The sequence below is a fragment of the Coloeus monedula genome (genome assembly GCF_965178545.1).
Source record: "Coloeus monedula genome assembly, chromosome: 6".
Classification (NCBI taxonomy): Eukaryota; Metazoa; Chordata; class Aves; order Passeriformes; family Corvidae; genus Coloeus; species Coloeus monedula.
Window position 1 is genome coordinate 14,816,996 of NC_138786.1, and position 14,349 is coordinate 14,831,344.

General features: G+C 38.1%; 1 protein-coding gene across 4 annotated transcripts in view; it reads right to left on the bottom strand.

Moving 5' to 3' along the window:
* Window positions 1-14,349, bottom strand: part of ABCC8 (ATP binding cassette subfamily C member 8) — a 73,716-nt gene that overhangs the window by 43,055 nt on the left and 16,312 nt on the right. For all 4 annotated transcript variants that reach the window (XM_082284457.1, XM_082284458.1, XM_082284459.1 and 1 more), the window contains 5 exons: window positions 12,806-12,970; window positions 10,809-10,964; window positions 4,792-4,926; window positions 3,654-3,816; window positions 13-53 (listed from right to left, as the gene is read on the bottom strand). In XM_082284457.1, coding sequence (XP_082140583.1) covers window positions 13-53; window positions 3,654-3,816; window positions 4,792-4,926; window positions 10,809-10,964; window positions 12,806-12,970 — 660 coding nt within the window. The remainder of the gene's footprint in view (window positions 1-12; window positions 54-3,653; window positions 3,817-4,791; window positions 4,927-10,808; window positions 10,965-12,805; window positions 12,971-14,349) is intronic.

Sequence of the window (14,349 nt, forward strand, 5' to 3'; positions counted from 1 at the left end):
GTCCATACTTACTATAAGTACAGCTGCAATTGGTATTGCTGCATTCATAAAGACTGTGAAGGAAAACACATAGGAACACTTAGAAACAATTTTCATTCAGACGTGCTAAATGCTAAAATACTACTAGCACTGCTTTACAACGGTATTTTCCAGGCTCTTACTGTCTGTCCCCTCTATCACAACCTGAGGATATTATTTAATCACCACCTTTTCAATTTGACCTTCACTCAACTTTATTTCACGTAAGTAAACTGCACAGAGGAAGAATATAGACTCTAGAGCTAAAACAGAACACAAGCATTGGTACAGGCGTAACAGAAGAACACTAGCCACTTCTTTTGTGTTTAAACTGTGCCTGTCCTTTTCTCCTACCAGATAGAGCAACGTTCAAACAGTAAAAGCTCTCCCCAGTTACTTCATCTGAAGTGTCATTGTTTGACTCCCCTGGTTGACTGTTTTGCCATCCTTTTCTTGGCATAAACCGCTGAAGGAGTTTATATAGTGTCAGATATTTATCTTGCCTACATTTAGATGATCTTTAATGAATCCTCTAACATATTCATGAACTCTGTACTCGTGCTTATATAAAATAGCTGAGTTACTGCACGCAGCCCTAATTCCTTGTCAGAGAGGAGAATTTGAAAATATAAGTACGTTAGTGTATGTAATTGCAAAATAAAAGCTTAGGCTTTGAAAGACTAACATGTCTCGAAGTCTAGAAATGCGCAGTTTACACCTCACCCAAGTTTAAAAAACCCATATTTTTCTGAGGAAAGTGTTCTTGCTGTGTTGGAATACAAAGCAGCCTCTCGTGTCTCCTCAATGGTTCTACAACCCGACCAGTTTTCACACTTTGTATCAACTCAAGGTAGTTACAGCACAGAAATTGCAAAGAAGGGAAACTTGCTGCCTGCAACTCTGTCCTTCCAAATGCCATTAAATCCTTGCCTTTGCAACGTGCCTTTGAGACCACTGCAGTACACGGGTTGCTTTTAGGAATGAATCTGGTGAGAGAATCTAGCAAAGCTGATAAACTTCTCAGAGACAGATCCCGCTCTTCTCCTGCCCACAGTACAAGATCATACCTGTCAAATATGAAGCTGGATGGAATAAATATCCTGTAGGGTTGGCAAAGCCTTCTGCAGTTCAGCCATCTAAACTACTTGGTGGTTCCCAAGAAGCTGATCTGAATTTTGCTATTATGTGAGATCACCAGTAGATACAAGGGCTTCCAACTTCTTTCAACCAAAAAAATAAAAGACTTTGGAATTTGGGGGTTGTTTTCCTTTTTAAAAAATGCATTTATTTTTTCAATTATGCAAGAATAATAAAATGTTTTCTAAAATAACTCCATTTTGCAGCTAAGAGGATTAGATTTAGTCAAAAGGACTTTGTTACTGGAAAAAGGCAGACTAAAAACTGGGAATGTTGAGTTGGTTCTCATCATTTTAGTAACAGTAACCACTGTTATTTTCCTGTAAGAAAGCCTGCAGTTATTTTGCTTCTGACAGATTAGGCAAAAAATTACAGAAGTAGGAAAACCACTCTTTTTTTCCTCTGTCTTTCCTGAGTTTTAATGTACTAAATACTGTAAAGATGACACCCAACTTTGATTCTGGTGGGGGCATTTCATTAAAATATAGGAAGAGCTAATTTCTATAATAGCTCTTTTACAACACATGAACAATTTCATGTACATATAGCCTGGATCCTGGCACAGGGGTGAGGCACACGAGATCCAATTTCCATGTGGTCTTGAAATTGAATTTTCTTGTGGTCTAGCCAACACTGCCCTGAAACTTGTAGGTATATTTTCTGTAATCCAATGCAAATCTATTCCTTATGAATAAAATAGCTCCAACCCCATTCTTTATTTTTGTTAATAGCTATGTGTACTTAGAAAAGAATTCCAGACTCTATTCAACACTCTGTTAAAAGAACTATATATAAAAATCTCTTTTCTGCTTTCTTAGTGTTCTAGCAACTGTCTGCCTTCCTCTAGATCACAAACACATAAAATCTTGGTCCTCTACTGCCTTTTAATTTTTTTTTTTTCTTAAAGAAATTAAATCATGTGTTCACTCTAATATTAGCTAACATGTTTTGTGCTGCTTATGCCTCTCATTCTAATTATACTTATGGCTAGAGAAAAGAGCAAATTCTCCTGTATTTATATTCCCTTTTTAGTCTGCAAAAGTGCAAGTTTGTAAAGATAAGTGTAATTTCTGCTAAAGTCTGAAGGTGTAAGGAACTTCCAGGCTGAAACAATAAGAACCTTTATAAGGTCAAAATTATAAGCACCATCAACATAAAGCTGCACTGCTTTACCCAAAGCTGAGAAGTTAACTCCTGTGTACACATAATACAAAATAAGAATGCAATTGCAAACTTGTTTCAAGAAGCATCAGTAAATACTTAAAGTTGTTTCTAATAATACAGATTCTTATGTCATTGCTTCACAGAATAATCATTACTCCTGGGATGAATACACTTTTGCTAGCTGTTACAAATGACACTATGAGGATTTAAAATCCAATAAGCCTTCACAGCCCTACAGCTGAACCCTTGGCCCTGACTGTAAATAGATTTTAATGCCACATGAAGCCCTGCAGACAAAGGGAACCCACCTGTGTTGACCTGAGTGTAAGACAGAGTTTCTGGTCTCACAGCCTGCAGCTAAATTTTGTTTTATGTCAAAGCAGAAACTCCTCTCCAAACCCACAGTGCTTAGGATCACCAGAGAGAAATTCTGGTCTCAGAAGTCAATGAATACCTCATTTTAATGTCACTTAAATTCAGTGGGATCACGATCTTTCCCTTAGAGTGCCATTACCTATGTGATTACAAGGACTAGGCTTCCTTACTATTCCAGAAGGTATTTGTACACATACCTTGTAGCACTCAAAAACTTCTTGCTAAAATTTTCCATTTCATTAATATCTCACAGATTATATATTCTTCAGTGTGACTTTACTGATTATTTCTAAATATTACAGTAACAATTATATAGGTATTGCATATAATCTTCTCAGATATAGAGTTCAATTTGCTGTAGGTCTTTTTAGAAGCACCATAAAGTCTTAAAGCAGCTTGAAAAATAACAGGAGGGGAAAGAGTCTGGATACAGAATGATGAAATTGCCAGGATGCTCGTATTTTTCTTTCCAGGATATAGAAATAGTTTTAAGAATCACTTATTTTAACAAGAAATCCAAGTTTTGAGTAAGAACATGTAAGTCTGTTGGAGCTTCAGTGCAAAGACAATGCCTGTCACATATTATTTGTATGCTCTGAATTGTGCAAAATGCAGAAAAAACCTCAACAAATAAACTTCAACATCAGCTTCCTTTTGAATGCTGTGTTCTAGAAGAGAACATTGCTGGCTAAATACAGTCTGTGAAACATTTGTCCCTTAAAAGCTTTTCTCCAGAAAAAGTCAATTCTATGCAGCACTGCTTTTCTCTTTTAGGCATATTTCCCATACAAGCAAAGTTCTACTGAATTAAATGGAGGGTCTGACTGGATGGAAAGTGAGGAGTATGGATCCAAGCCTAAAGCAACTGAAATAATCTCGACAGAGAAATGGTAAACTCATTAGTATCTAATAATTCAGTAGCACTTAGCTGAGCAGTGGGTTATAATGAAGGAACTTACTGGATATGGAGGTATAAAGGGCAAAAGACTTGAGGCTAGTCATTTCTTTTTGTCTGGTTTCCTCCACACTGCTGTGAAATATGTGCTCCCAAGCATAGAGTTTAAGGAGCTTAATGCCTCGAAGCATCTCATTTGTCTTCTTCAGTCTCTCATTGGAGTACTCCTGCAACATTTACACACACATTTACCTGAAGAATACAACAAAAACATCTGTTCCCTAGGCATAAGGACGACACAAAAATTGTAAGCAGCTCCCTTGCACAGAGCAGACATTTCTACCACAAACAGCACTGCTCCCATCTGCAGGAATTTCTAGGTGACACCGACTGTATGTTGGGATGCTGTGGGGACGAATGCTGTCCACATTTCTGGAAGGGTGCATACTGTTGATGGGAAGGAATTCCTTTTCACACAGGAAGATGCACAAATAATTCTCATTACTACCCATGATCTGTGGTGGAAGAGATTTCAGCAAGCTCTGGCTCCATTACAAGCTCCTGTGGCTTCCTTGGCAGTGCCATACTTGCTGAAAGGGGGAATAAAGTTCAGAGCAGCTGGGCATGGGAATTCCAATGAACCAAGGTAACTTTTCCAGCCGTGATGCAGGTGATTCAAATTATAGACAAGCCAAGTGAGGGATCAAGGAACAGCTTGTGACATAGCAGACCTTTAGGCTCCCCAGTTGAGGCATGCACTGTGGAAGTTAGGACTGCACAGGGTTTGTTTAAATAAATCAGTTTGATAGATTTCCACACCTGGGGTCTCAGTCTGGACGCAGCATTCCTACTTCCTTTCCCTTTGGACAGCTTGCCCTGCACAACTTGCTTATTTGTGCATTGTCCAAAGCTAATTCAGTCAATGACTACTGACCATTTACATTTGTAAGTCAGAAGGTTTTCATGTTCTTTTTGCTCTTAGGGAACCATGCTTGTTGAAAAATATAACCCCCCAAAAATAGGTTTTTACTGCTTACACTTATAATCTCACAATCTTGAACGTGGCATTCTTGAACATTACTAAAGGGCTGAGAAGGAATTCTGGGTCAACATCCATGGTGAGCTTTGTAATTCCAAGCACAGACCAATGCATAATTACCAGATATGATATTTATATAACCAATGAGTTTAAAGACACTTACCAACGTGCTTCTCTGGGCCTGTGAGAGTTTTGTTGCTACAAAGTACTGAACAGGTGCAAGGACTATGATTACTGCTGCTCCAATTAAGGCACTGATTCCAAGAAGGTAATAGAGCAAAAGAACTCCTACAATTATCTGTTGGGAGAAAAGAAGGTGAGGGAAATATTTTGGCTTCTCTTGGGGTATGCACCACAAAGATCAATTTCAGGGAAAGAGACAATGTTCAACCAACAGCAGCTGCAGTTACACCCACCCCAAATGTCACAAGTTCAGCATTGCTGGTACAGCCAGTGTGATCCGTCAGGCTTCTCTCAGAGACCCAGACACCAGCCAGTGCTCCTCCCCAGCCTGTGCATTCTCTGTATTTCTGTTTCTGAACTTCTCCCCATTATGCACAGTAAAAGAAGGTTGCACAGGTTTGTATATCTTCTATAATTTAACTCTCAAAGCTGTTTAAAAGAACTTTATTTAAAAATATATACATTAGTAAAAACCATCTTTAAATAAAATTTAATTTTAAAATACGTCCAAGTAACACATTATACCACTGAGAACATCCACCCCAAATAATCTCTGACATAAACTGGCAAGGACCTGTTTTAAGGATCTACAGTGCCAGACTGACAATTACTTTTGAAAAAGGGTTATAGAAACAGTTAAAAAAAGAAGCTTTGTCTTTGGATAAGTAGGAATCTAAAAAGAAAGCCACAGTCTGGATGGAGAGGGTTTACTGTAAGCAGCTCAATAAACACAAACAACATGCACAAGCTACCAAAGTTAACTATCACTATTCTAATGACTTGACTCTTTGAACAATCTCCAACATTGACCATCTATGTATTTAACAGTGTAAGCTGACAAATTAATCAGAAGACACAGTGACAGAAATTTAATTTCATACATCAATTTCTCTTAGTGAAAAAAACCCAATAATTGGAATTTCCTTGAACTGTTACCTATTACTCTTGCTATGTTTGTACACTCTCATATCCTTAACAGAAACAGTCTCCCATCATTTCGAAGCTCAATAGTCATACACCTATTTTCACACATTTACAGGAATTGGCTGTTCACATGAAGAAAAGGAGTCTGTAGTTTCCACAATTCCATCTTGACATTTTCATTAATTTAAAGCACAGAGAGAGAAAAGATTTTTTTTTTTCTTCTTAGGAACCTTCTGATACCTCTCTACAGCTGAACTAAACTAAAACATGACTCTCCAAATGAGCCACAGTATTGACTTAGAAAATATGCAGTGACATGAAAGTAAAATCCTTTTGCATATGCACCACAAATCTAGTGAGAGGCAAGGTTAAATTGCAAATCAAGAAATCTTTCAGTGATGAGTAAGAGAGCAATCTGCTTCCACCTGAAGCAAGGAAATTAATGAGTGTCTGAAGCCAAACAAAACACGCAAGGCCTCTGCCAGATACCTCTGTCAGAGCTCTCCTCCAAAACACAAAATGGTTTTGGTCTTTACAGATCAAGATTTTCATTCCTAACTGCTTCATCATGGGCAGACACTCTGGGCGCTCAAAATACAGGAAAGCATTGAACAGTGAGCAGCCACTGCAGAACCCTGACTCCCTGCTTTCCCTCCCTACTGGTTCATTGTCAAGGACATTACGGGACCACCTGGTTCTAAAAAGAGAGCATCAGCTTCTCCCACAGATAGAGAAGGCTATCCCAGCTGGATCCTGAGCAAGTTGCTAGCTCACAGCTACTTTTCCACCCCTCATCTTAGCTATTGAGAGAGCCAGTCTTTGCAACAAAAAAATCCCATGTTTCCAATAGGTTAAATGATGCCATGATGATATTTTGCCTTTTCTTTTCTATTCCTTTTATACCCCTTTTAATAGCTTTTGCATTCTTAGTGGGTTTTAGCCTACATTCTTACATGCATTTTGTCAAGCTAGGAGACTAAACATCTTAGAAGCCTCGTAGTTAGGGACCAGAAAGCCCCAGACCCCAAGGTCCTCTCCAGAACACATTCTGTAAACTAAGATAAAACCACCCAGGGGAAGGTCCCTTGGGGAGGGGGGCTCACTCGAGCCTCTCATTGGGGAATCTTTGATAGATTTGCTAATTAGTAAAACCTATAACATTAGGCCAGATCTATTGTGGGATGCATTGCAGCGTGCATTTCAGTGCATTCCACCTGGATGTGGTGCACCTAAGGATCCTTAAAATAAATACAGAGGTAAAATCCCTTTTTCCCTTCTAACTGTGTTTGATTCTTGATTTTAAGACCAGGAAAAGGCATCAAAAAATGATCCCATTTTCATCTTCTTTATAATGTAATAATACAGGCAAACTTTTGAAATACATTCAGCATGTATGGAAAAAAAGAAGTGCAGATTGTATCTGAAAAGAGCTGAAATCTTATTGGACATAATTCCGTATCACATCACAAAGTACGGAGTCAAGAATAAAGAGTACACAGATAATATCTGAACTCTGGAGGACAGTATCTGGCAGATGGGAAGGCTCTCATCAATATTCCTGAGAAGGCAAAAATCATATTTTAAAAAAAAGCCTGTGCAATGAAATACTGTTTCTCTTTCATCAAAATCCCAAAGCTCTTCTCTGCCAGAGATATATATCAGGAGCGAAAAGCTCACCAATAGCTCAGGTTATTTTGCCTTGATTATTTATTGAGGATGGCAAATACTTTCAGCCAGAAACTGCTTTGTGGGCAGTTTTGAAAGAGACAAATGTCCTTTCACTGCAAGTGTAAGCAATCCCTACCAACGAGCCAGAGATATGAGAATACAGCATTTTTTAATAATCACAATGAAATCAAACAAGGGTGTTTATAAAATGGAGGCACAGAGGGAAGGCCTTTATAAGGCCTCATTTTGCTCCCAGGGTTTGAGCCAAATTTACTGAGGGCATCTTTCAACTGATTGGCATCCGTGGGCCTCTTCTCATGGACTTCAGTAACATTCAAACAGTAACTTAAGGCAATGATAAAGCTCCCATTGACTCCAGTCAGAGCAAAGATGGGGCTCAAATTATCTGGGCTGTATAGAAAACCTAACTTGTCATGAATGGCTATTACAAAATCCACAGCAGATGCTGAAATGTTGATTTCTAGATTAAGAGCTACAAAACTATTAAAAACCTGTTTTAAATAATAATGGAGTTTGGGCAACTTAGTATTAGCCATTTTTCAAGTAGCCAGTAATTGTTTTCACTGCCTTATAAGACAAGGTACTGAATGAATGCTATGGAAAAATGTTTTGAAGAAGCCTTTGTGACCAATGTGACTCACTGATTTTGGCAAGGAGTGCACCATCCACAAAACAGGAGCATGATCCAGCTCTAATCGTCCTCATCTGGTAAGGAGCATCACAGGGGGAATTTTAATGCAAATATAATCAGATTTTCTGTAGACTGTCAGGAAGTCTTTATGAGTCTGTGACTTCTGGCACATTAGAGCAAAATGTTGTTACAGAATATGCAATGAAATTGGATTAATCTCAGTTGCACTAAAGTATTCTCTCCACTGAGCTGTCAGAGAGGTCTTATAAAATAAGTGTAAATGAAATTGGTAGCTTGTACATAGTTTTTCTATAATAATTGATACTCTAGACACTATCATTAATGGGATGGACTCTTCTTAATGCTGCATAGCTTTTCAGCTATACCATTTTATCAGTGTACAATCACTGACTTCTTACAGTGCTTCCCATACATGGAATGAAAATACACTGCTATCCAAATTATTATAACAAACTGCCAATATGTAACCATATTTAATATAATATTTCCTATCAGTTTCTTTTCATTATAGCTGTCCTCTCTTTTGCAACTGGACATCAATAGTAGGACATTTTCCTTGATCATTGGGTTTTTTCCCCCACTTTAAAATAATCTGGTTCCCATTTTTCCTCCCCCACCCATAATTTCATGGAAACCATGCCAAAAAAGTCAAATTGCTTTCTGAAAAATTCCAGACGATAATTGCTTATATCCATCACCCTCCCTTAATTCTAGAAAGCAAAATGTTTTAAACTGCTATACAAGTTCCTCCAGAGTAGATCAGAAAAACTAGTCCATACTTCTTGTGCAGGAGTAACTGCATTGGAAGAGGAAAATACAGTTATACTGTGTGAATGCAGCCACACTGTGACCTAAATATGGCTACAATCCCTTAAATCTTAATATTTTAACAGGCACAGTTCTATCTCACACATGTAGAAAGCACAGTTAAAAGAAGCCATCAGTAAGTAAACTGCTGATTGTTTACACCTTAATATGCTCACTATCCTGATTTGAGGCTTTCCACAAGTGTCATGGAGCTAGCAAGAGTTTTATCAGAGACTCAGATTACTTCTTCCTCCACATCCTACTTCAGTCTCAGAAGCAATCTACCCCCACTACCAGAGATAGTAGAAAATCTGTGGTAACACAACAGGTTTCAGACACGTGGCAAAAGTGTGAAGATGCAGAGTATTTCAGGAGGACGCTAATTGGTTTTTCAGAGAATGAACACTCCCCAAGATTAAGACTACACAAGAGGATACAAGATGAATTCAAAGACTCACTATAACTGACAATAATAAAGGACCTGCATAGCCCCTCCCAAGTATTTTCCTCAGTGAGGGAAAAAAATTCAGGGCAAAGAGCTAAATCAGGCTTCCCCCCCCGCCCCCCCCCCACGTTAGGAAATCAATCTGGTTTATCTCATGATCAGATATTCTGAAGACCTGATTTTAAGAGGAGTTGCTTATCTGATCTGTAGTAGCTTGACAAAAACCTCTTGTATTCAACAGGAACGAGTACAAAATCCACTCAATTCTAGTAAATATCTTTATTGTCAGAAAAAGTCCAGATCTCCAGACGGCCAGCACCCTAACACCTCACTCTTTGAAAGACATTCATACCATTTACCCAATCATCTGAATGGCTGGCTTTTCTTCCTCATCCCCAGCTTCTCAGTGTCATATTCTTACATGCTTAACATCTTGTAGAAGAAAATCACTAGTATAACATACTGATAGACACAAACTCCTAAAAACCACATTATAAACTGCCTGGAAATACGATCTGTCAGTTGCAGTCTACATACAGTCTCATGAAAATAATTCAATTTTTGGGCAAGGGCAAGCAACCCAAAATGCAAAGCTGCTGGGTAGATTACTTGCAGGTTTCTGACTTACACACCAGCCAAATGAGCCTCTGTGTGGAGCTGGAAACAGACTGCCTTTGTGACATGAACACAATGAAGTTTTCATCATGTTTTGGAAACTAAATTATACATCTAGAAAATACCAAGTGAAATTCAACTTTACTGCCCCTTCTGTTTTTATTTACTGCTAGCATTGAAGCACACCCAACAAAAATGCACTGAACAGCTGGAAGAAAGCAGGAAGATTTGCTGGGTACTGAGATAGTATCAGATGAAACTTTGTTCTCTACTGTCAGCTTTTTCAGGAAATTCATAAATGGAAGTATAGGATGTGGGAAAGGAGACTGAAGGGATTGGTATTTAGAGACAGGAGACCAAAGACATCACAGGATAAAGTAGTAAAAACATTTCAAGTAACAAATATGTTATAAAAAAAAACCCCAACCCAAAACAACAGCAAACTGTGGAGTTTGTCATCCAAGAAACAGCAGTAGTTTCAAGGGATCACATCAAAGCAATCATATTTATGCTACTTCTCTTGCTTCTGCTGGGATTCAGAAGACAAATGATTGCAATATCTTCCAGTTAACTTCCCTGATGTAATAAATGAATGCATTGCAACCTGCTGCACCCTATAAATTCTTGTTACAAATGCAAAGCATGTTTGGCAGCAACCAAGATCCTAATACAATCATAAATACCTAAAGTCCAGTCACAGACATGGAATCTATTGCAGGCAATGTTTCTAGATGTTAACAGCTTGACATTTTATTTCAAGTTATTCTTTAACTTCTTTAATATCTCCACTTTCACAAAATTCATAAGCAATGAACCACCACAGACTGACGTGCATTAAGAACAAAAGCACATTCAATCACCTTACCTGTACTGGCATAGCCCAAAGGTTAGGGCAGAGGAAGAAGAACCACATCAGCTGATTTGTGTCTATGGCAACCAGGTTACAGATCTGGCCTGCTGTCATCTCCCCCATAGACATGTTAGAAGTTGAAAGCTGCATAATTTTATTGTAAATTTTTGTCTGGAAGAGACATCAAAAGGTGTTAGCATATAGAAATAAAATTAGATTTCTAGCTCCATCCACAGGTCCAGCATATTGTGAGAAAACTACTTTTCCAGTAACTTGAATGAAGAGCCTAAAGTTTGGTCTTTTGTGTTATTTTGTAAAATTTAAAGCTACTATTCTTCACTGACACAAAGCACAGTGCAGTTACCTGCATCATGGTTCTCTAAGTACTTCCTTTTTGCATCTCTGTGCATCAGTAAAAGAATGAAACCTTTACTGCCCAAAAATGCCCAAGAACCACATTACCAATGATGATTTATACCTCCAGCATCTCCACAGAGTGCCCTTCATGTAACTAACACTAAGATACTATTAGGTTCACTATATAATCCTCAATGTATTAAAACCCTTGTTATTTTTCTCTGGCAATTGATTCAGGCTCCTGGCTGAGAATGTTGCTACATTTTGCTTAGAGCACTCAGTTCCATTACAAAGTTTAATTCACAGACAGCGAATGTCCCAGGTACAATTCTGTACTGAATTAAGCAGTTGCCTCAGTGCAGAATCAGGCACTGGGTATAAAAATAACAGTACAGAATAATAAAAGCACACTTTTACCAGCTAGTTTGGTAAAAATCATTTAGGGCACACTGAACAAGTGCAGAGTTACACAGGAGAGGAAGAGAGATAAAAGATTTAAAGAAAAATTGTAAGGAAAAAAATGTATAAAACCACCGGCACACAGACTGCCACTAACACTAATCTGCTGCTTAGAGTGATAGCTAGAAATTTCCCAATTTGGATAGTCCAACTGGCATTATCTGAACCTCTAATATCCAGAACAGAGAATACAAAGCTTTTCATAAACAAAGTTAATTCAGCACTATTTTCCAACTATTCCCCTTTTACACTTGCTGTGGTCCATGTATTTTTCAGTCAGTTGCAGCTCTTCCACTCAAGACATGCAAATTTTTTGGTTTTTTTGGGGTCAAGTTTTTATTCCTGTAGGACTTTTCTATTTCACTCTAGTCAGAGAAAACCAGTGGATGGAATCCAGAAGCCTGGCAGCTGACAAGTGCTTCCAAGTGTAAGATCAAAAGAGAATTAAACAATTCTGCTGCTATTGAAAGCATCCATCCATCATGGAGACTCCCCACAGGATCCATGTAGCCCAGTGGATAAATAGTGTAACTTATAAGGCTGGCTTTCAGGCTGCCACAGGGTAGGTTTCAGCCAGTGCCATTGGCAATCCTACACTGTAATCTTACACCAAATTCTCTCATTTCCAGGCACAAAGCTTTGTATGCTACATCAAACTTTGATCTGCAGTTCCCAGTTATCCAGTGATTACAGACCCCATTTTTGCAATCTTATGTTCAGTGGTTACAGACTCCACTGTGCCTGGCAGATTTTGTGGCATGACCCATGGAATAAAACACTACTCCATGCATTGGGAATACAATCTATCCTTCTGTCCAAAGTATATTTACAAGACATTTTAAAGGTGCATTATTTGCATGGGATGTGATGTTACAAAAAAAATGGCTTTGAGATGGGAGAGGTGCACTTCACACCCAAACTATTTCAAAAGCTACATTCAGTTTTACTGTCAGCAAATTTTTGCTTGAAGGTAAGAAGAAATCCAGCATCAGGTATTAAAAATGAACATTTATATAAAATCATCAAAATAAGAATGCAAATGAAACAGAATGCAGGGCTAACACAATCTCTAATGGTACATTCAATACATTTCAGGAGAGTAGCGTTTCAGAATTTAACAACTATAATTATAATTTGTATTTACAGATGCAGGTTTATGAGGGTGTGAAAAGGTTAATTAGTAATATATTGCTTACCTGTATTGCACCTCTCAAGTTGATTCCTGTTTCAATAGCAACATAGTATGATGCTTGCAGAAATGTCCTTTGTAATAGAAGGGCAAAAAATAAGAGTACAGCCAAAACATAAGCATTGGACAGGAACTCTTGTGACGAAATAAAGAAAACACCAAGAATTTTAATCTATAAAAAAAAAAGAAAGTTAGAAATCAGGTACAATGGTAATTTAATTACCTGCTTTACATAATTTATAAGCAGAGATAAACAGTTTGTTACTTTGAAAGTGCTCCCAACCTTGTCTGAAACCTCACAGTTTATCAATTCAAAGACAGTCTCATAACATGCCAACTCAGTAAGCCTCACTTAAATGCAGAATGACATTTATAGGATTTCTGATATCCTTCCAAAACTCTAGGACACTGAGTAATTCCATATGGTCATTTAGCACTGCCCATCATCAGAAAGGAAGAGTTAACATCCTTTGGGAAAAATTACTCTCATTGTTTTAACACCTCAGGTTTCTGAATACTAAAACCAACCTTCAGAACTTGTAAAAAACCCAAAATTCCTGGAACCATGCAAATGATTTTGGCCTGCAGCATCTTGTTCACTTTTATTTACGGTCATTACCTTCTAGCAAGCTCATGAAATCACCAAAGTGCATTTTGAAGCACATCTACAGCTTAATGGGAAAATAGTGCATTTATTTCAGACTATATTTAACAAGCTGACCCCTTTGGTGCAACAAGTTGAGAGATTGGCTAACCATGGGAAGCCTTCTGTAACTAAAATGTCTTCGTCTTCCTCTTTCTCCTCTTGGCTCCTTCAAAACTTTGATTGCTGGATTGTGCTTCCATTTAAAGGCAAAATTAGGAAGAGGACTCTGTTCCCTCTCAGAGGGCTTCTTGCATTTACACTCCTGCTGTATCCCTTGCTCAGCACATTTTTTCTTGCCTACATAGTTTCTTTGCTGTTGAAGTTTTCACAACTGCTATAACACTTAATCAGCTATATTTCACAAACTCTCAGTGTCTGTACATTTTATTAGATCTGATCTGCACCTTGCAGTCAACTTCATAAAAACCCCATATGGCAAGTTTATACAGAGGCAAAAATTTAGTTTTTAAAGCAGTTCTTTTGGCTGAGCCAGCTGGAAAAGGAATAAACTTCTCCCTATTCTTATTTACACCTGGGTTGCTCCAACCTGCACACTTCTGCTGCTTCCTGTGCACTAGCTGGTGAGCTAACTGGATGTCTTCCTGAGCCAATTCAAATCACTCAGATAAGAAAATCAGCCCAGGAAAAAAAAAATAGGCCAAATGAACCAAAAATGTGGACAGTCAGTGTCAGAGACATAAAGCAAAGGAGAAAATGGGAGCAGGGGTGCCAAGGAATGTGAAAGAAGGAAGATTTTTAAAATCTGTATCAAGTGCAAAACTCTGAACAATTATAGTACATCAGCAATTATGTTCAGATAGAGACATTTAACTGCTATTTTACCTATTTGCACCCTAAAGGGATTTTAAAGCCCTAATTTATTACTTATCCCATACCAATTCAAA